The sequence below is a fragment of the Leptinotarsa decemlineata genome, unplaced genomic scaffold (assembly GCF_025532065.1).
Source record: "Leptinotarsa decemlineata unplaced genomic scaffold, Ldec_3_MD MMD2_P_RNA_scaffold_5, whole genome shotgun sequence".
NCBI classification, from domain to species: domain Eukaryota; kingdom Metazoa; phylum Arthropoda; class Insecta; order Coleoptera; family Chrysomelidae; genus Leptinotarsa; species Leptinotarsa decemlineata.
In genome coordinates this window covers 720,856-741,273 of record NW_027412532.1, presented here as the reverse complement: position 1 = coordinate 741,273, position 20,418 = coordinate 720,856, and the positions used below count along the sequence as shown (strand labels likewise).

At 36.4% G+C, this 20,418-nt stretch overlaps 1 protein-coding gene across 6 annotated transcripts in view; it reads right to left on the bottom strand.

The window, feature by feature from the left end:
- LOC111517143 (laminin subunit alpha-2) overlaps positions 1-20,200 on the bottom strand; it is a 70,842-nt gene extending 50,642 nt beyond the window's left edge. For 2 of the 6 annotated variants that reach the window (XM_074186833.1, XM_074186837.1), the window contains exons 1-2: positions 19,968-20,200; positions 16,455-17,260 (exon numbers count right to left, since the gene is read on the bottom strand). In XM_074186833.1, coding sequence (XP_074042934.1) covers positions 16,455-17,133 — 679 coding nt within the window. In that variant the 5' untranslated portion in view covers positions 17,134-17,260; positions 19,968-20,200. The remainder of the gene's footprint in view (positions 1-16,454; positions 17,261-19,967) is intronic. The other 4 variants (XM_074186835.1, XM_074186834.1, XM_074186836.1 and 1 more) reach the window with 4 other exon arrangements.
- Positions 20,201-20,418: the final 218 nt, after the last annotated feature.

Sequence of the window (20,418 nt, the reverse complement as noted above, 5' to 3'; positions counted from 1 at the left end):
AAGAATACACATTCATCATGAGAATAGAACGAAACCGATTTATGCCGACATCAGTGTAAGAAATACTGACAAACTATTATTCCTATTATGGCAACGAAACCGTTTCTTATTGAGTATCGATTTCGGAGTAATGTTTTATTATTATTCATTTTCGGATCCGGTGCTTTGATCTCAGATTCCGACTGAAGAAGATATTCTTACAGGGTGCGGAAAGAAAGTGGCGTTCCCAACTTATGAGAGAGATTGCTATTCAAAAATATACTTCTTGTTCTGTTATACGTAGTAATAGCTTTCAAAACGAAACTTCAGAATTCCAGGAAACCTTTAAAAGTTGGCACAAAGTCCTCTCACTTTCCTATGGACCCAGAATCGCCAAAACACATATTTGAAATTCAAGTACACCGGAGATTATCCCTTATCTTTTTGGTCTATTTCGAACCAATGAAAAGATGAAAAATATGAAGGATAAGCCGCCAATCAGTAAGTGGGCCAGTCGATGAGTTAGTTAATCAGACGAAGAGTCAGTCAGTCAGTCGGTGAGTCAGTCGGACGGTGGGTAAGTGGGTTAGTGAATAAGTCAGTCGGTGTGTAATTCGGTCAGCTCATCTGTGAGTTAATTATTCCGTCATTTGGTCAGTGAGTCATTTGGTGAGCTAATTAGTGAGTCTCTCGGTGAGTTAGTCATTCAGTGAGTCAGTAGGGGAGTAGGTCGGTCATAGTGTCAGTCGGTCAGTTAGTAAGTCGGTCAACTCGTCAGTTTGTCAATCAGTGGATCTCCCAGTGAGTGAGTGAGTCAGTCAGTCAGTAAGTCAGTCAATCGGTGACTCAGTCAGTCACTCACCAGGTCGGTCAGTGAGTCAGTCAATCAGTATTTAAGTCAGTCAGTAGGTGAGTCACTCATTGACTCAGTGAGTTAGTCAGTCAGTTGCTGAGTTAGTCGGTGAATCAGTCGGTCAGAGATTCATTCGGTTGGTCAGTAAGTCAGTGAGTCAGTCAGGATAAGCCGCTAAAACGTTTCTTTTAGGCAGTGAAAAATGTTAGTCATACATCAGCCACCATATTTTCCAGATGTAGCTCCCTGATACTTTTTCCTGTTCCTAAGATTGAAGAGACCCATGAAAGGTCGGTGTTTTTCTTCGATTCAAAACTCTAAGTTCTTTTCAACTTCACATCAAGACAGATTCCTAATTAATATTAATTCTTCTTAGGTTCCTCTTCAGATATCAACTTTCATTTTTGTTGTTTGATAATTCTAAAGAAGAATCTGTTTAAATCTGTTTAAAAATCTGTTTTTCCGTTAATCAGCTGCCGCACCCCTACGAAAGACAACCCTCAGAAGTCGAAACTTGTGCGAGGTCTTACCTCGTGTAAAAACCCTTTGAGAACGATTACAGTACGCCCCTGGTTTTCCAAGAACTCAGAATCCTCTTGAACTAAATCGAATACCTGGTCTATCGTACACCAGCTAATTTCAGGTTATTCTGTGAATAGGGAAGGACCCAGATAAACCACAGACTAGAAATAAGGAAGTGATTGCGAAGGAGTTGCGAAGCCACTTTGAGCGTTATTTACTGCGGTGTTGTCACCACCTTATTTTACTAATCGAACTACGAGGTGATTTATGAAAGGTTGAATTCATTAACTCGGTTTGCTCCATTTGGCGAAATCGTTTTCACGGGTGAGTGCAGTCCATGCGAAGATTTTATTTTAACGAGCCCGGTTCTCATGTCTTTGATTGATTTCTTCATAACGTTTTTGCCCCGGAATAAATCTTCAACGGCAGACTATCCGGCGGATAAGTGTCTACACCTACCGGGTGATGAATGGGAAATTATTGGGAACCGAGCCAGTCACGACGAGGTAATGGAAAAAAAGAAGAAGACGAAACTGGTGTGCGATATTCGACAGGACCATTACCGCCAGGTAGCGCCAGTGTCAACATGAAACTGAGATTGTACCCAGAGTTAGTTGAAAAAGACGTATAGACAGTCTGGTGTTTTTATCCGTTCGCCTTTGGTTTTGTCGAAAACTCCCGACGTGAGAATTGAGATTGTTTCGATTCTGCACACACATCTTGATAGAAGAAACAAGAATCGTTCCCAAATGTGAACATTGATATGCGCTTCGCGCCACTGTGGTAGAATGCTGAAGTACGTTGATGACATTCACTATAGATGGTTCACAAAACTACGATACGTGTTCACTACACGCATACATTTTAATGGTGATTTTGGGTAAGGATTTGCATCATCTTTTTTATATATTCAACATTGCTATTATAAATTATACCAGATGCACAATGAATACTACGAACATTGAAGGCACGAAACATAAAAGGCCTTAAATCATTCATCATTGAAGAAAATTCTACAGTAAACGAATGATTTATTATTCAAAAATAATCCAATATTGACCTATTACTTTTGAATAACTAAGCATTATTCAGAATCACCGTTATGCTCAAATTCATTTTTCTCAAATCACGTCACGGAATCCCCTTCAGCTCATGTAAGGGGAAACCCTGGGAAAAACCAGGATAAGTATTCGGAAGAACCATGAGTGGTAGCGACATCTAGGTCCAATAATGTGAGCCTCGAACTCAAGGAAAATATTCAAATCACTATCATAGATTCCAATTCTTTATTAGTTCTTCTTCTCTAATCCTTTTCTATATTGCTCCCTTATATTGCTCGTATCATTTTCCTTTTTCATCTGTCCAGTTTTTCTTCTCCAGTCTTGATCTTCATCCATGTATGCGTACATCGTTGTTATTCATTTCTTAGTTGTTCGTGAAACAAATTTCCATTTTATTATTTTTTGTACATGATTTGTTGTATTTCTGTTCGTCACTGAATGAAAAAAAAAATTCTGGTTCACTTGTGAACTTATGATTCTTTTCCATCCGTTTTCTGATCTCAGAATGAATGATTTGAAGTATAACTGTCGAATTTTTGTTTTCGTTTCGTTCCAAATAAAAACTTTTTTTAAAATCGACATATTCAAACCATGCCCTAAATTTCATAAGGGAATCACCTCAGTTCTTTTAGTGAACTCCGACCAAATAATAATTTCCACAGTAACAATTACTTAATTTTTTCAAATAAATTAAACCATTCGATCCATCGAAAGCAACGAAATCAATTACTTGAATAATGGAATCATTGACTTACAGAAGATACATCGAAAACAAAATATAACCAATTACTCGAAAAAAAGATCATTAGGCTATAAAAAATATTGAGCGATGATGATTATTAATGTTTCTAGCTTCTTGCTGTTCGAGAGAAATTAGGTCAAAGACCACAATAAACCTATTTATTGCTTTATCTGCCCGAAATAGTTACATCATTTTTTATCTTCTCTATTTACTCATATCCGTGAATTTATGGGATATGAAGCTTTTAAGGAATCGATAATATAAATTAATGACCTCCATATCGTCTCGAATACAGAGTGACCCAAATTGTAATTATTATTTGATTTTTAATTACTTGACGGAATTTACTTAAATTTATTCGGAAAGTAATAAAAAAAGGAAAGAGATATGAATATTTCCTGAAGAGAAAAGAAAATTTGAAGTAAAATAACAAAGGTGAAAGATACGAGAGGTGAAACCTAACCTGAAAAAAGTTTGTTTATCATTGAATCCAATCCTAGACAAAGTAATACTAGTTTATAATCTACAAATATAGGTAAATACGCACGTCAAAGTGTTCTTTATGAAAATAAAGCTGAGTACTGGGCAATATTCCCAAATATCACCAAATTAATGGAAAAGCTTCTAGTATTTATATGTAGTCTACTCGAACGTGACGTCACAAGCAACGCCATGATACTTTGAAATGTTTATACATCAAAGTGAGCATTCGAGTGACAGGAGAGAAAAAAACATAATTTGTGGAGTGGAACGGTATTTCGAGTATTTCGGTACTGACTCTGGTCTGTCTGTTTTTATTCAAATATATTAAAGATCAAATCTCCTCCCAGTTGATGTTGTCAGTTGAAATTTTGTTTAAAAAACATACATCTAAAATAATTCTTCTATTCTTTAAAGATAACAGATTTTGTCTATTCACTTTGTGTTCCAAACATTCGTTATGAAACTTTGTAGAAATCCTGTGAATGATATCGGATTTAGCTCCATAACGAATGTTTGGAATACAAACTGAGTAGAGAAAAGCCTATTTTTGTATAATGCAGTATTCATATAAAAGTATTTGTTTGGAAAGAATTTTTCTTTCATGTAATTCACTGTTTATATGAAAGTAGCTGTTTCAGGAGGGTTTTTTCTTCCAGTTTGTGTCTGAAACTTACTTCTTCGCATTTTTTTGTATGAAAATGCTGTAGTAGAAAGCCAAAAACTTTCACTTCCAAAAATTAAACCACATATTTCAGTATTGGCGATCATACAAGTGATCCATAGAACTGATTGTGAGTGATTTATCCTCCACAAAGCAATCTCATGCAGTGTTACAGGAGGTCGAATCACCCTGTATACCACACTCACGATATTTTACGTACATTTGACCACATAATGTACTTCGAACGCTTGTGTCTAGTGAAACATGCTCTGCTATATTTAATGTTGAATTTCCGTGTTCTCGGAATATAATATGATATAAACACGTGAAAATGTAGAAATGCTGTCTTGTACTTTTTGTTTTTTACCGGTTTTAATGGAGAGTACGCGGACGTTTGATGTTGAGAAGCGTTTCAGGAAACGAGTTGGGATTGCAGGATGAAAAATGTCAGGATTTATGGAGAATTTTTTGTCTGGGGAAGCGAAGCAAACGCATACTTAACTACGGTGAATTTAAATTGAATTTTAGAAGCAAATTAATAGTAAGAAATCAAAAGTCACTTTGATTCACTACAACAGCTAACTTTTTATTGAAGAAATATTCATTAGATGTCAAAATCAGTTGTTTTTTTGACGAATTCATTAGTTTTTTAACGAAATATGTTTTAGTGAATTAGGACAAAATGAAAAAAGTTTTCAGTATTGAATTTAGGGAAAGAGTTATTCATCATAAGAAGTTCTGCTAACCTTCGGTAATCTTCCAGTCGTAGATATACGAGGTTGGTTAAAAATATGAACATTGCCCAAGAACCAATATGGAACATATCGAACAGATACCAAAATCGTAAAATATACATATTTCTAAAGTAAATAAATGTTAATAATATATACGATTATAATTCACCTAATGGATACAGGATTATCAAAACCTTTAGATGTTCATCTAAGAAAATCATTGAAAAAAACAAATTACGACTGTTACAAAAGCAATGGGATTCCTACAACTGAAATCATAAGGAAGACCTTGATTACTTCCTACCATAACGTGAGCTGCTGTGACAAAAATCTTCAGAATTTGATAAAGAAACTAGGATTTACATTTAAAATAATAAACGAACGTCAAGCAGTTATGGGAAGCAGAAGAATAGTGGAATTGCGTGACAAATCCTTAGAACAAATAACTAAATATAGACAAGAACAACGGCAAATTTTCTTTTTGGACGAAACTTTGTAAGACACTCACGACACAGTTACGAAAGGGTGGACTGATGGTTCGAGAACGTGTACGCCTAACATGCCTGCAAACAAAGGATCACGACTAATCATTGTGCATTGTGGAGGAAGAATTCTTTGAAATTATGTGGAAAAAACTTGAGATCTGCAATGTTGACTATCATAAGAACATGGAACGGTTTGAAAACACATTGATTCCAAATTTGGATGCCAATAGTGTAATAGTTCTTGACAACGCTTTCTATCTTTTGCGACAACTCATCAAAGTACCGAATAAAAATTAGTGGGAGGATGAAATACAAAGTTTTTCAATGGATAACAATTTGTATTTTGAAGATTAGTATACCAAAAACCAACTACTTGAAGTTTTACAGACAAAAACATTTGGGGGTATTGCTGAAAAGCATGTACACCATACTGAGACTTTCCCCCTATTTTTGTGTTTTCAATCCTATCGAGTTGATTTGGGAAAAATTGAAACAAAGCACCAGGCGTGAAAATAATTTTCCAAAATTTGATAAGAAGGTAATAGGGCTACCTAAAGATGAAGTGTCTAAAATTACCGAAGAAGACTGGCAGAAAAAGATTAAAAAAGTAATTTCAGTTGAAAAAGACTATATGAATTTGGACATTTCCATATTAATGGTGGAAATAAATTCATTATTGATTTAAATGACGACACTGATAGTGAAACAGAGAAACAGAGAATAGTGAAGTGTATATATATATATAGATATATATATAGTGAAGTATATATATATACACGAAATAACGAAATTAGTGAGTTCCCTAACTATATTATAAAAAATTAACTGTTGGAAGGTAGATTGCACTATATCGTTTACTTGAAATATACAGGCAGGTCATTATTGCTAAGAGGTATAACCTTTTATGCCCATTCTAAATAGAAAAGAAGAAGACGAATGGTGATCTATAAAAATGAAAAATTGTTCGTTCTGGCCACCGTGATGCAGGCCACAGATTTATTACCTGAATGCAACGGCTTCTTTTTTTATTGACTTTCTTCTAGATGTTTATCGACCGCTTAATATAATACTACATCGAAACCTAATAATTCTCAATGAAATATCGTACGTCTGTGCGTAATTCTGAGTTACATAACGAGCGTTCATATTTACTGCCCACTTCACTTTGCTTAGAGATAACGAGCCAGAGATGGCTGTGAACGATTGGACGAAATAAACTACTCAAAATGAAAATAGAGACACATCCTTGAAATCCAATAAGTAAAAAAATATGTATTATTTCATGATAAAAACTTCTCGTGTGTACTCCATACTAAATTTTGAAATTTAAACAATGAATGTTGATGTATTGGCTAGAAGGAGGATATGAAGGTGTACCTCAACGAATTTCAAGTTGCTAGAACATTGGCATTGATCGAAGTAGGGTATTCAAGGCGTCGTGTAGCCTAAATGCTTAATGTGACTCATTCTGCGGTTTCCAGAGCTTGGAATCGCTACCAAATTTACGGCATAGTAAAAAGAACCCCTTATCTCAATCGACAAAGAACAACAACCTGTGAAGAAGATCGTTTGTTACGACTTTGGCAATTAGGGGTCGCACCGATTCTGATAGAACAATGCAAAATCGCCTTATAGAAGCTACGAGAACACGTGAGAAATTTCCTACAGGAGCACAATATTAATGTCAGGAGATGGCCAGCTATTAGTCCGGATTTAAATCCTATTGAGCAGCTCTGGCATGAACTGGAAAGACGTTTGGAGGATCATCAACCCTTCCAAAATCTGAACCAAGTTGCAGATGCTCTTTTTTGACGATTTACGAGCAGTTACCACAACAAATAACTAGAAAGTTGGTGGAAAGCATGCCTCGTCGTTGTGCCAAACTTCTATTTCTCGGACGGTTCCCTAATGAAGGTTCTACTGTGTTTGTTGCCAGGTACTTTCGTCAAGTACTCTGTGTGCTTCTTATTGGTCCATGTCCTAATCTGGTTTCGTACCAGTGATTTTGGTACCCCCAGAGCTGGTTCAGGACCTATATATGAAGTTGATGATCCGTGTCTAGCGCATTCATCAGCTTTATCATTACCTGTGATTTCTGAATGCCCTGGCACCCAGTACGAAGTTAATTTGTTCCTATTTGCAAGTTCATTCAGTTCTTTATGGCATTCCCATACCAGTTTTCATGTCATACTGCAAGATAGCATATACTTCCGCCTGAAAGACGGATGTGTATGTTCCTAGCGGATAACTGTAGTTATCCCCTGGGATAGTAGATAGGATGTGTAGCGAACCTAAGAGGAATACCCGGTAAACTCCATGACGGAACCCAGATATTGTACTGAGACTGAAACCCTTTTTCACGTCTTGGGATCTTGTCCATTTGGTCCACTTCTCATAAACAGTAGACACTACACCATTCGTTACCTAATAGCCACAACATTATCTGCTAAATTTGAAGTTTATGAGGAAGTCAACTGTTGGTACAGATTCCAATGGTAGCATTAGAATAATGGACATTATAGCATTTATATTGGATACAACAATAAGATTCGAAAAAGGGTAATTCTCAACCTGCTGAAGTTGACACAGGCAGAAAGGAATCTATGGACCAACCATTGAATTCTTTTCAAAGAGGAATATGAAACTGATGGTAAATGAGTCATTGGTCTTTTTATTGGTGGCCGAGGAACAATTTCCAAATTGTTTAGTGTGCCAGACAGTTCAAAAATGCTACGGAAACTGTGAAATTTATCTGTTTTGAAACCTTGGAATATTCAGTTGAAATTTCAAGAGCACTGGTTTGGTTAGTTTGATCTTTCTCTTGAAGATGATCACTTGTTGTTTGAAATAGATGTCGAGGTGTTAAAGGTTGGGAAAAAATTCCAATAATATTCTGCAGTGCTATAGTCTGCTGTTCATATATTAATATCAGAGTTCCAGAATACAGTTTTGCACTCAACAAGCAACATGTCATTGCATTTGAACTGGGATTCAGCTTGATTCAGAACTTTTACACCGATTCTTGTATCATCAGCAAATATAACTGAGATATTTTTATAGGTTATGTTCATGAGCACATCATTATTGTTGAACAGGAAGAGCAACGACCCCAAAATAGATCCCTGTTGCACACCTCTTCCACACCAAAGGTTCCAAACAGTGCAACACAAGTAAATAAATTTCATATGTTGGCAACACTTTCCTTTTAGACACTTGACAGATGTCTGATTTCAACGGATTGTTTTCTCCTTGCAATGACTCAATTTTTTCCTCGATGACCCGGCTATCATCCCGCTGGCTACCTCAAGGCTTGGCATGTATGGGCAATCAAAAAAGTTGATTGAAGTGTATGAATACACTATGCATTGGGATGCGATGCTGGATTCTCGATTATCGATCTTTGTTGTAACCGATCGATGCGGTGGCTTTGAGAAAGATCAAAATCGCAGTGATGATATGGGATGTTTTCGGCTTTTATAGTTTGATCAGTTGATACGGTGGTTATTTGAGGATAGACCGATTACTTTTTGACGATGCTCATGAGCTATCGATTTACGGTACTGATTCCGTGGGAATCAGCTTTTTCCCATTTTAGAATCACGTTCGGAGACGTTACTGATGCTGAATGCTGAGAATTGACAAGATAATTAAATTTTCACCCAGCCCAGATGGAAGTGCTACACATAAACGAAAGTTTTCGTGAGGCTGCTACGGATAGTGATCCCAGATCTGAAGCAGATCCTGATGTTGTACTTGGACCCAATCCTTCTTATCCTTTCCGATAATCCTCTGATGTAGGGAAGTACAAGTACTGATTGTGGCGGCTTTTCTTCCTTGTGGAGCTTTTGCTGTCTTCTAGCTAAAGCCTGTTCCACTATCACCCTGGAGTAACAATTCCGTTGAAGGCCATTTTTGATGATGCCTAGTTCCTTTTCGAGACCTTCCTTTGTATCACAGAGCCCGAAACCACGGTCTAGTAGAGTCCTGATGATTCCTCTCTTAGTCGATTGATAGTGGTTGGATTTCTGGTTCAGATACTGTCCTGTGTGAGTGGGTTTTCGATATACTGATGTTTCCCATTTAGTGTCGGTCCTCTTCACCAAAACGTCTCAGAAAGGCAATTCGTTTTGGACTTCCTTCTTCATTGTTAAAGTGATGGAAGGACTTACGTTGTTGATGTGTTTCAGGATAGTGTTGTCTTCATCGAATCCCGAGCATCCAATTTTAATGCTGACGGAAATAATGGACTTGTGTTACGTTGGCAAGAGATATTATAGTTCAAAGTGGACTCACTAATACGGCCAAAACTTCTGCATCAGCCTGTATTAATCAAACATGGGATCGAGCAACACCATTGAAGTTTTTGACACGTTGTATTCTGAGCACTCAACAAAACGTATACGGAAGTCCCGAAACGGTCATCCCACGGTACAATTCGTGTGTTGCAATCGAGGAGCATTCAACAAAACAAACAATAGTGAATCGAAGTCATATACGACCATGTGGAAGGCATTCAAATGTGAAGCACCATCAATATGAAATTATTCGAGTGCCCATTGTGTTGAGAAATTTGTGATTTATTGGATTGAATTATCATTTAGACAAATAAAGGTATGATAGAAGTGAAGAGCCGAATGAATAATGGTTAGACAGAGTTTGTCCGTGACGAATATGAATATATATATATATATATATATATATATATATATATATATATATATATATATATATATATACAGGGTGAGTCACAACTAACGATGTCGTCACTAGAAGCTAGACTAGACAAATTTTGAATGGATTTTCATGGCACAATACAGGTAACTTCAGGCCATGTTTCAAAAGTATCTTCAAATATACAGGTTGTCCCTGTAAAGTATACTATTTCAAAGTTATATTTTTTATGGGACTAACATGTTGATGTTTGAAACTGAACAGGACTCATAATGAAAGGGGTAAGTTTTCAAAATAAGTTTCTTTGGAAACGTTTTTTGACTTGCTCCTTCTCTATCTTCTTACAATTTTTGTATGAATATGGAGAAAAAAAAGCCAAAAAGCGCTGCATTTAAGTGTGGATAAACTTGATGAAAATCCTCTTGGTGAATTGAATATGAAATGGAGTGTTGTATATAAAAAAAAATCTGATACACATTTTTTAGGAAAACTTTGAATATTTGAAACATGATTTTGAAACATGAACATGAGTGCCTGCATATTCCTGACTCACCCCGTTTAAATGAAGTTGATTGAAAAATTTCCAATTTTGGAGTTCTTAGATATATTGAATTGCAAACTGTAAATTTTCAGGGAAAATTTATTTTTAAGAAAGGTATGTTTTGGCTTTCTACTTTTCTATTTTCATACAAAACCGAAACACATACTGTCATGTGAACATTGAATTAAACAATAAACTCTTTTTTCTCCAGTGCTGTATGAGATTGACTTTGATAGAAGAATATAGTTTTGATAGATCATGTTTTGCCGCTATATCACTCAAAATTTTCAATTTTCTACTAAAGATGTAATGAGTGATTTTTTGCTGTTATCTTTTTGGCAACACTGTTTTTGACAGATCACGCGTGAATCGTGTCTTGTGTCATTGTCAAACTTGTTCAGTTTGGTCTATAATTTAACCATGAATCGACTTACGAATGAACAACTCTTGCAAATATTGAATTTTATTATCAAAATTCATGCTCGGTGAAGAAAGTGCATCGTGCACTTCTTCCAATTCATGGGTAGTTTCGTTGACCTACTGAGGGAGCTAATCGGAAGCTTGTGATTAAATTCCGAACCCAGTTTACATTATTAGACATTGAACCACCAACACGCATACGTAGAGTGAGGAGCGAAGAAAATATTGCAGCTGTATCCGCCAGTGTTCGTCATGACCGTGAAACGTCGATTCGCCGCCGTTCGCAGCAATTGGGCTTCTGTTACTCCACTACGTGGAAACTTTTGCGAAAGGATTTGGGTGTAAAACCTTATAAGATACAGCTGGTGCAAGAATTGAAGCCACACGACGAAACAATGGCCCAATTAAGAGCCGCGTTCGGTGAATAGTTTATGTCACGTTTGGAGCCCGTAAATTGATCGCCTAGATCGTGTGATTTAACGCCTTTGGATTATTTCTTGTGGGGTCATATTGAGGCTCATGCCTACAGTGATAGACTAGCAACGACTGACGCTCTGGAAGTCAATATTGAAGCATTTATTCATGAAATAACGGTCGATATGTTAGAGAGAGTGTGCCAAAATTGGACCTTGCGCATGGGCCATCTAAAGCGGAGCCGCGGACAACATTTGCATGAAATCACCTTCAAACATCAAATCATATTGATCGTTCTATAGATTCCAATGAAGATTTCATCAATTTTTTCAAATTTTTGGTGTTGTTTTGAAAATCAAATTGCCTCTAAAAATCACCCGTTACAAATTATAAATTCACTACATAAATTCTTACCGTCTTCTCATAAAACGTTTCAAAAACTTTTTATTGAACACAGATTTTGAAGTAATAAATCATCTTCTTAGATGTCCTTCAACGAAATTATGATTACTTAGTATATCAAATGCAACGCAGGTCTGAATGTATAGTTATATTGTGTATGTGTATATATGTGTGTCTACCTGTGTATGTATATATGCATTACGTTCAGGGAATTCCATTATTATTATAAATATTATTTTCTGCTTCGTATTCGACTCAGTAACTGAAGAAAAAGGTGTCAACTCATACTATAAACTTAGTTAATACCTATGAGGTTTCTATGTTTATATTTTTATTGTACTGTAGCTACCCGCTTCTTAACATATTATTTTATGTTATTATTAACAAAATTGTGTGTTTTGTAGTAACAAAAATACGCCTTATACGCAATATTCACAACGATCACAAAAACCGAATCCAAAAAAAAATTCTAATCAACAATTTTGTGTCGTTGTCTTTTATAGAATGATATTCTTTGTTCAATTGATTTCAATACACGATATCTGATTTTTTAATAGACTGATTGTTCACAAAATGAGAAAAAAAACTATTAAACGAGATCACTACAAAATCCTTTGTGATCTTGAATGTTGAAAAAATCCCTTATCAGAATCCTGAATTTATCTTATCACGCATTCTTTATGGGGCCCCATATTTGAAGAAGTGCGTTTTTCAAATGTTTACCATCACCTACAGTTTCTCAACAATGGCGATCCTAGAATATCAAATATGAAAATATACAGGCAACCCTAGAATTTTCGATATTTTTATGATTGAGTTTATTTTTTCACGTTGATACACCCATCTCCTAAATATATTTACAGTTTTAGCTGGTTAGCATGTTTAGATTATTCGTGAGAGGCATAAAAGTTAGATGATTTCGCGTGTTCGGCGAATTAATGCTTTAGAAAAAAATGACTCAAAGAGTTTGCATCAAATTTTGTGTGAAAAATAGAATTGAGTACTAAAAAACACTCGAAATATTGGCAGTGGCATACGGTGACTGTACTCTGATTCAGAAAAAATGTTTACAACTCGTAAAAGCCTTGTTAAGTAGGAAAAACATTTCATTTGAAGATGGAAAAGTATACTTTCGCCAACACTTTCAAGTTTATATACACATCTCTGGCTATAGATTGGAATCTTCAACATATTCTACGCTTGTAACCTAGACCACATAGATGGAATTTCGCCTGACATCGAAGAATCCATACCCATGTAATTATTCATGTGTATGCTGAATGTTCCGTATGGGTCGAACTCTTTGCTGTTTTATTCATGCCATATTTCTCACGAACAATCAGAGGTTAATTTATAAACGGTCTAATCAACAACACTCCGTGATATAACGACTAAACGCTCTAGGAATTTATTAGAGGCATTATAGTACGGTACTATGAAGTAAAAGTTTGGGAATGTGTCATTAATTATTGGAAATTTCAAAATCCATTACATATACACCTATTCAATTCAATCGAAATGGTTTTGGAAATATTGAGTATAGTCTATCCATTCCCAATTGGAACGGCAATAAAAATAAGAGTACAGATATAAACATTTCTTGCCTGTGGCCCTTAGTCATCCAGATAGTTGGTAAACCTGCTTTCAAATATAGTTGAGGAATAAAGGCTCGGCTAGCTGGAGTGGCTGAATACTAATTTTTTGTCCGTTTCACAATATTTCTTCATCAGTGCCGTGTGTTCGTGGGGTTAGGTGAGGTAGTGAGTAGTTTTGCAAACCGATTTACGATAACGTTTTCTAGAGATCAATTACCCTAACACCAAACTGATATTTTTGCACTCGACGCGCGTTTCGCTAACAAGGTTAGCATCTTCAGGAGAAGCAAATTGATACTGAATCTAAAGACAAGGGTTAGCTGTTTCAATACCTAAAGGTTTTTGGTCCGATGTGGACTTTGTTTGTTGAATGATGATTATCCTAATTGATTTTTCGGTAATTAACTAGTGGACCTACTACCTACAAATTAATTTGTCAACAATAGATTAAGAAGCGGACAATTAGATAGTCACCAAACATTCCTACCCAAACGTTCAGTAGCTTGGACCCGCTGTATGTGATAAGGATGTAGAATGTTTCTATTTGGAACTGTCTATACAGTTTTGGGGGTGACTTCCAGCTGCAGTGCAATCTTCTTGGTGATATTTGAAGGATCTTCCTCTGACTTCTGAGGGTTGTCGTTCGTAGGGGTGCGACAGCGACAGATTTTAAACAGTTTTTGTTGTACATAGTGATCGAAGTAAATAGGAATATATCTGGTATTTTTTCTGTATAAAGACGACAAGAAATACTCTAATTCACTTTCCTCAGTTTCAGGACTGACAAACAGATTTCCAGTTTCAGTAGAGTATACCGTTTCTAATGAGCTGATGAATTTAAAATCAAAACGATTTCACCAACTGTCATAAACTTCCAGATTTCTAAAACGCTCCACTCTGTACATAACATTTACAAAATAAATAACGCCATATAGCTTTAGCTCCGGTAATTTATTCTCAACTTGAAGCTATTATTCATACAGCAAAATAGACCGCATCTAATCTATGTCCAATGTGACATTAGCGGACCAAAAAATACTGTATGGACACTGAGAAAGTAGGATGTGAGTTCAAGTTTTTCATTATGAAAATGTCTGCACATATTACATTCGCTATTGAATCTACGTTCTGCAGGTGATTATAATAAATAATGTTTGGGACTGAGTGCGGATAGATAGATAAGACGATCTTACATATTTTAATAATCAGTTTTTTGTTGATGGATGCTACTAGTACACCAGGAAAAGTAACCAAGAGAAGTTATTTGCCGAGTTTAAACGAGGTGAAATGAGCTTTTACCGATAAAAAGATCAAAAAAGTTTTGGGATACGCCTTTTATAATATTAATCGACTATCTTGAAAAGAGCGACTATCACACTGCGTTATTCGGGCGTTTGAAGGATGAAAAGGCGGAAAAACGGCTCCATTTCAAGAAAATGGAAGTTCTGTTTCATCAAGACAATCTTTCCATCTTTTATGCAATAAACTAAATCACTTTGGTTTGGATAAATGTGCCGTAGATCTTATTGAACGCTTTTTGGAACACCGAACTCAGTGTATCAGCCTTGATCAATCCAAATAAGCAGTTATGAATACCAAATTTGGTGTTCCACAAGGTCCCATCCTTGGACCTTTTTCATTCAACATCTATATCTCAAGTTTCTGTAAAAGTATGAAATTTTGCACTATTCATAACTACGCTGATGATCCTCGAATTTTCCAGAAGGCACTTCTGAAAGTAAAGACTTGGGTTTGTGGATCTTATAATCCGCCTGTTCATCTAATTTATTTTTGCACTTGTGCCCACATTCCTTTCTTTAGATGAATAGAGTCGATTTATTATTATTATTCATTATTTTTTCAAAGCACAGTGCTACAAATCAATGAAAACGATAGCAAAGTTGCATGGAATGGGCTTCAAATTGCGTTCGCATCCACCATATTCTCCAAATCTGCCCCCCCCCAGCGAGTTTTCCTGTTCTCAGACCCAAACGAATGTTAGCTGGAAAGACATTTCGCGCTGATGAAGAGTTAATCGTCGAATCTGAGGCCTATTTTGAGTATCGAACAATTGTATGATCGCTATAATCGTTTTCAACTTTTCAACTGTTACTTTGTAGTTGTATCATATAGTCATGGTCAGATATCTAATTCTATACAGTTGGGAGACCCGAATATTCAATATGAGTCATTGAAATTAAAATATAGTGAAAAACTTTAACTGTTGCACAACTTCTATAAAGCGTCTTATCTTTCTATATACGTTATCAAAATTCGTAGAAATATAAAAGGAAGATGATGTCACGTCTAATATGTGTTACAAAATACCTTATTTGACATAATTATTCCGCAATATAAATCTAGGCATGCTGCTAAAGGTGATAAGATGAAAGTTTATTCTGATTGTAGTGCTGGCGATGTCGAGTTTTATTGCTTTGCTTACATTTCTTTCTAAAATAATTCAAGAAACGAGTTTGATTTTTTCATTTGTATTCCAAGTCTTTCCTTTTTGTTTCCCACCTGCATAATAATGTTTTCGTTCATTATTATTAATATTATCATTATCAAATATCAGAAAACTGTCTGACCGATCTAGAAAAATCTTTTTTGTGGATAAGACAAATTGTGGAATTGTAACTATGAACAAAAATTATTCAACGATCCAGATAGAGAAATTCTACTTTACATTTTACACCAGAGATTTCAATGGGGTTTCTTCGAATTAGGTGGGGAAGAAACAGAATTAGGGGAGGGTGTTGAGGTTGAGCTTACAATAAACAACACGAAAAGAATCAAGAACTGTTGATTGTTGAGGTCAGTGAAATATTTGTCAAGTGTTAATTCAGCATGCATTCAAAACCGCCACCAGTGCCAAAAAAGGTGCTACTTACGGTTTTTGTTAAGCATTAGAGGAGGCTTTGGCAGTTTAATCAAAGCGTTAGGCCTAACACTATTTGAAGCATTAACCGTACCCCTTGCAGTAGTTCTAGTACTAGGAGTGGTCCTAGTAGTTGTTGTCTTGATACTAGGAGTGGTCCTTGATGCAGTTGTGGTTCTCGTCCTACCTGTGCTGGGCGTGGTTCTCGTTCTAGGTGTTGTTCTTGTAGTAGGCCAAGGCCGCTTACTGCTGGTTGGGTGTGGTCTAAAAGTGGGTGTAACCACGGGGCATCTTCTAGCACAGCTTGGTAGGGGACATACCCTGCAAAAGTTATGACACCTCGTTGGTATATACCTGGAAGGCAGTATATATTCTTGTGGTATGTAGTTCGGGGGCACCTGGTAGGGCCTGTTATAATTCGGCTGGAAATTAGGTACTCTGTAGAAGCTTTCTATCTCCCTCCGGCATCTCCGGTGTCTTCTTCTGCGCTTATGCTTCTCTGTTTTGTGGTAGGTGTCCGTGAAGGTACTGGAATTATTTGGCACACTAGATAACCCGAACGGATAGTCATCTCTTATCCGATTGCGACTCGTAACTTCTTTCGTTGCATTTCCCGCACTCTTGTTTTCTGTGTGTACATCACATGTGACCATCCACGATGTGAGGATCACCAGAATGAGTTTTTTTCTCATTTTCACTTCGTCACGATAAGTTCATATTTGATCGCACGAAAGCCTGGGATTTTAGTACCGGAGCAAATGATTATTGGAAAATTTTTCAGCTAATTTTCAATATTATTCCAAGTGAAGGTAAACGGAACTGGAAAAAAAGTGAGATAGTTGTCATCTAATTCATTGAACCCAATGTCACTCAAAATTTAAATGACTACGAGTCTTCGTTTATTCTTAGGATTTGCTTTCACTAATTTCTCAACGATGATGAGGAGAAGCCAATTCAGTGCTTCACATATAAAGTGCCAAAAAGAGCAATTTATTTTTTGATGACTTATCAGGAAAGATGGGTTTTTATTTGTCTGTTTTTATCGATAATCAAATATTGATAAGGCAAGGGATTTAACTGAATTATGAGATCAAAATCAATATATTAGTTGGGCCAAGGACGATTATTATTTACGCAATTTGGCAATAATCTGCTGATATTGCTTCCACACTTGATGATAACATTTTTAGTTTGCTGTTTTCACAGAAAACTGAAATTTCTGATGAACTTTCAGATTGGCTTGGCGAGAATTCATGTTTCCAACACATTAATCATCAAAATTAAGTTCTAAGTAGGGATTTATGGGGGATTTGTTTTTGTTTCCTTCTGGAAATTACCACTTTTCTCTACAATTTTACTATGTGCACCTTTACTGAAAAAATGCTGATAAACTATTACAGAGAAAGTGATTTTGGTTTTTTTGGTGCAAAAATTTGGATCTGTCAAACTTTGTAGAGCTCGTATTCTATGTTGAAAAGTACCATTTCAGTGAATATGAACATAACCAAAGGCTCTCGCCTTTGGGAAAGGCTATCGCCTTTGGAAAAGACTATCGCCTTTGGGAAAGGCTATCGCCTTTGGGAAAGTTTATCGCCTTTGGGAAAGGCTATCGCCTCTGGGAAAGGCTATCGCCTTTGGGAAAGGCTATCGCCTTTGGGAAAGGCTATCGCCTTTGGGAAAGACTATCCCCTTTGGGAAAGACTATCGCCTTTGGGAAAGACTATCGCCTCTGGGAAAGGCTATCGCCTTTGGAAAAGACTGTCGCTTTTGGAAAAGACTATCGCCTTTGAGAAAGACTATCGCCTTTGGGAACGGTTATCGCCTTTGGGAAAGACTATCGCCTCTGGGAAAGGCTATCGCCTTTGAGAAGGGCTACCGAATTTGTTATTCTGGTTATGTTTGTAATAAAGTGAAGAAATCAGAAGTCTTCACAACGAGCAGATCAATAAAACTGTAAGGGAGGCAAATAATAGAACATATGTAATGCTAAATGTGATTTTAACAAAATACCAGATTTCAAAACATATGTTGTAATTGGGCAGGAAAATCTGCTCCTATATAGGCGGACTATAATAAACTCGTTACCATGAACATGTTTCACATATTCGGTTCCATGGACCAGAGGAGTCTGATGTCACTCAACATGCATCAAATAACGTTCATATAATGAGCAGGGAATGCTCCAAATTGCTAGGACCAGTACATGACAACAGACTTTTGGATGCTTTTGTGTAATTAGAGATGCAAAACTCTCATTTGAAATAGTTCTTTGTGTTACACTCTTTTACGTGAAAAATACCGGTAGAAAACAGAAAATTATTGGGTATCGTCAAGATGTATAAAAAACATTAACATATCTATAAGTTTCAGTTTTTCTCATCTCCTGATGATGCTAACTTGTTTAGAGACATGTTGAATTCATTTCTGAATTTTTGATTGTTTTTGATGTTTCCAGTTCCGATTGCTTGATTTTATGTAAACTATCCATGAGATTTTTGTTTCGGAAAAAGAAAATTCAAGATATTTGTATATATTCAATTGCAATAAGTTAATATCACACCAGTACAAAGTTATAATTCAGTATCATATGAGTCAAGAGTAACTTTGAACACCTCCAGACCTTCAGCAAAGAGAAACAATTCACCATAGAGAATAACATTCAATAGGTTGCAAAGTAATGGTCTCAAATGAGATCCCTGCGTTACACCAGATGAGTAACTATGTTTTACACATTGGACTCTGCAGGTACGATAATTTTCAATCTATTTCAGAATGTTTTTCTGAATACCTAAAGCGTTTAGTTTATGCAACAACAGATTGTAATTTACTCGGTCGAATGTCTTCGAAAAATGTGTGTAAATAGATCTGGTGTCAATTTTCGAATACATTTATTATGAAGCGTTGATAAATGAGCAGATTTGTACTAGTAGATCTATCACGACTGAGTCCATGTTGCTGATTCATGAGTATATGTCTAATACCACATGATAGCTTTTTTATTATAAGACTATCTAACAACCCAGGTAGTTCAGATTGATTTCAAATAGCTCGATGATTTTCAATGCTATTATGTGATCCAGTTTTATAAATAATGTGGAAAGATGGAATATTTCAAAGAACTGTTGAATATCATGTGAACCATTGTACTAGAACTTCTACTAGGGCACGATTTATAGGCGAGCATTCAAAAGTTTCAACTTTTGATGCTTCATCTAACACCCCAGGGGCTCTTTTTCCACCCGACTATTAGAAAGAACATTCAAATTTATATTCATGTACAGCATTTCCTCTATTCTATCGTTTGCTGTGACATTTCTTCTTCAATTTTTCAGTTATTGGCAAATATTATTATTTGTACCAGTCAAACATTCAGTAGTGGATACTTTTAATGCTTCATCTGACACCTCAGGGGCTGTTTTAGCTATTAGTAAAGATGTTCACGTCAACTACTCGCTCTCATAGATTCGCACATCATTAATTACATCTCCACAAATTACTAGTTTCAGAAAACAACTGATATTTGTACCGGAATTTATAGTTCTAACCTCCGATGCTCCACTTAAGACCTCAGGAGCTGCTCCACCAAGCGACCAATAGTAAGGGCGTTCACGCCAACAATTACCCCAACCACTTGCCCCCGTACTACCACCCCTCACGTTCTCACGAACTGTCACTCGCACTTTCGCGTGTACACTTGATTTATCCCGGCCCGATACGCGATCGACTAGACAGTTTCGAGCGCGAGAATCAACTAAGCCGCGGATCGCGTGTACCGAAGAACTCGCGGCTCCTTATCTCGTCCAATCCCGCGAGCGGGTACTGTTTTTGTACCTACGCGGTACTTCGACAGGTAGGTGTCGCGGGCACGCGATTTTTCCAAACGGATGATTAGCATGGCTAATTGGGACTGATTGGGCTCGAGAAAATGTGTTCATTAGGATAGTACCCGGTGTTATGGTACTAGGTGGGCGTTGAGT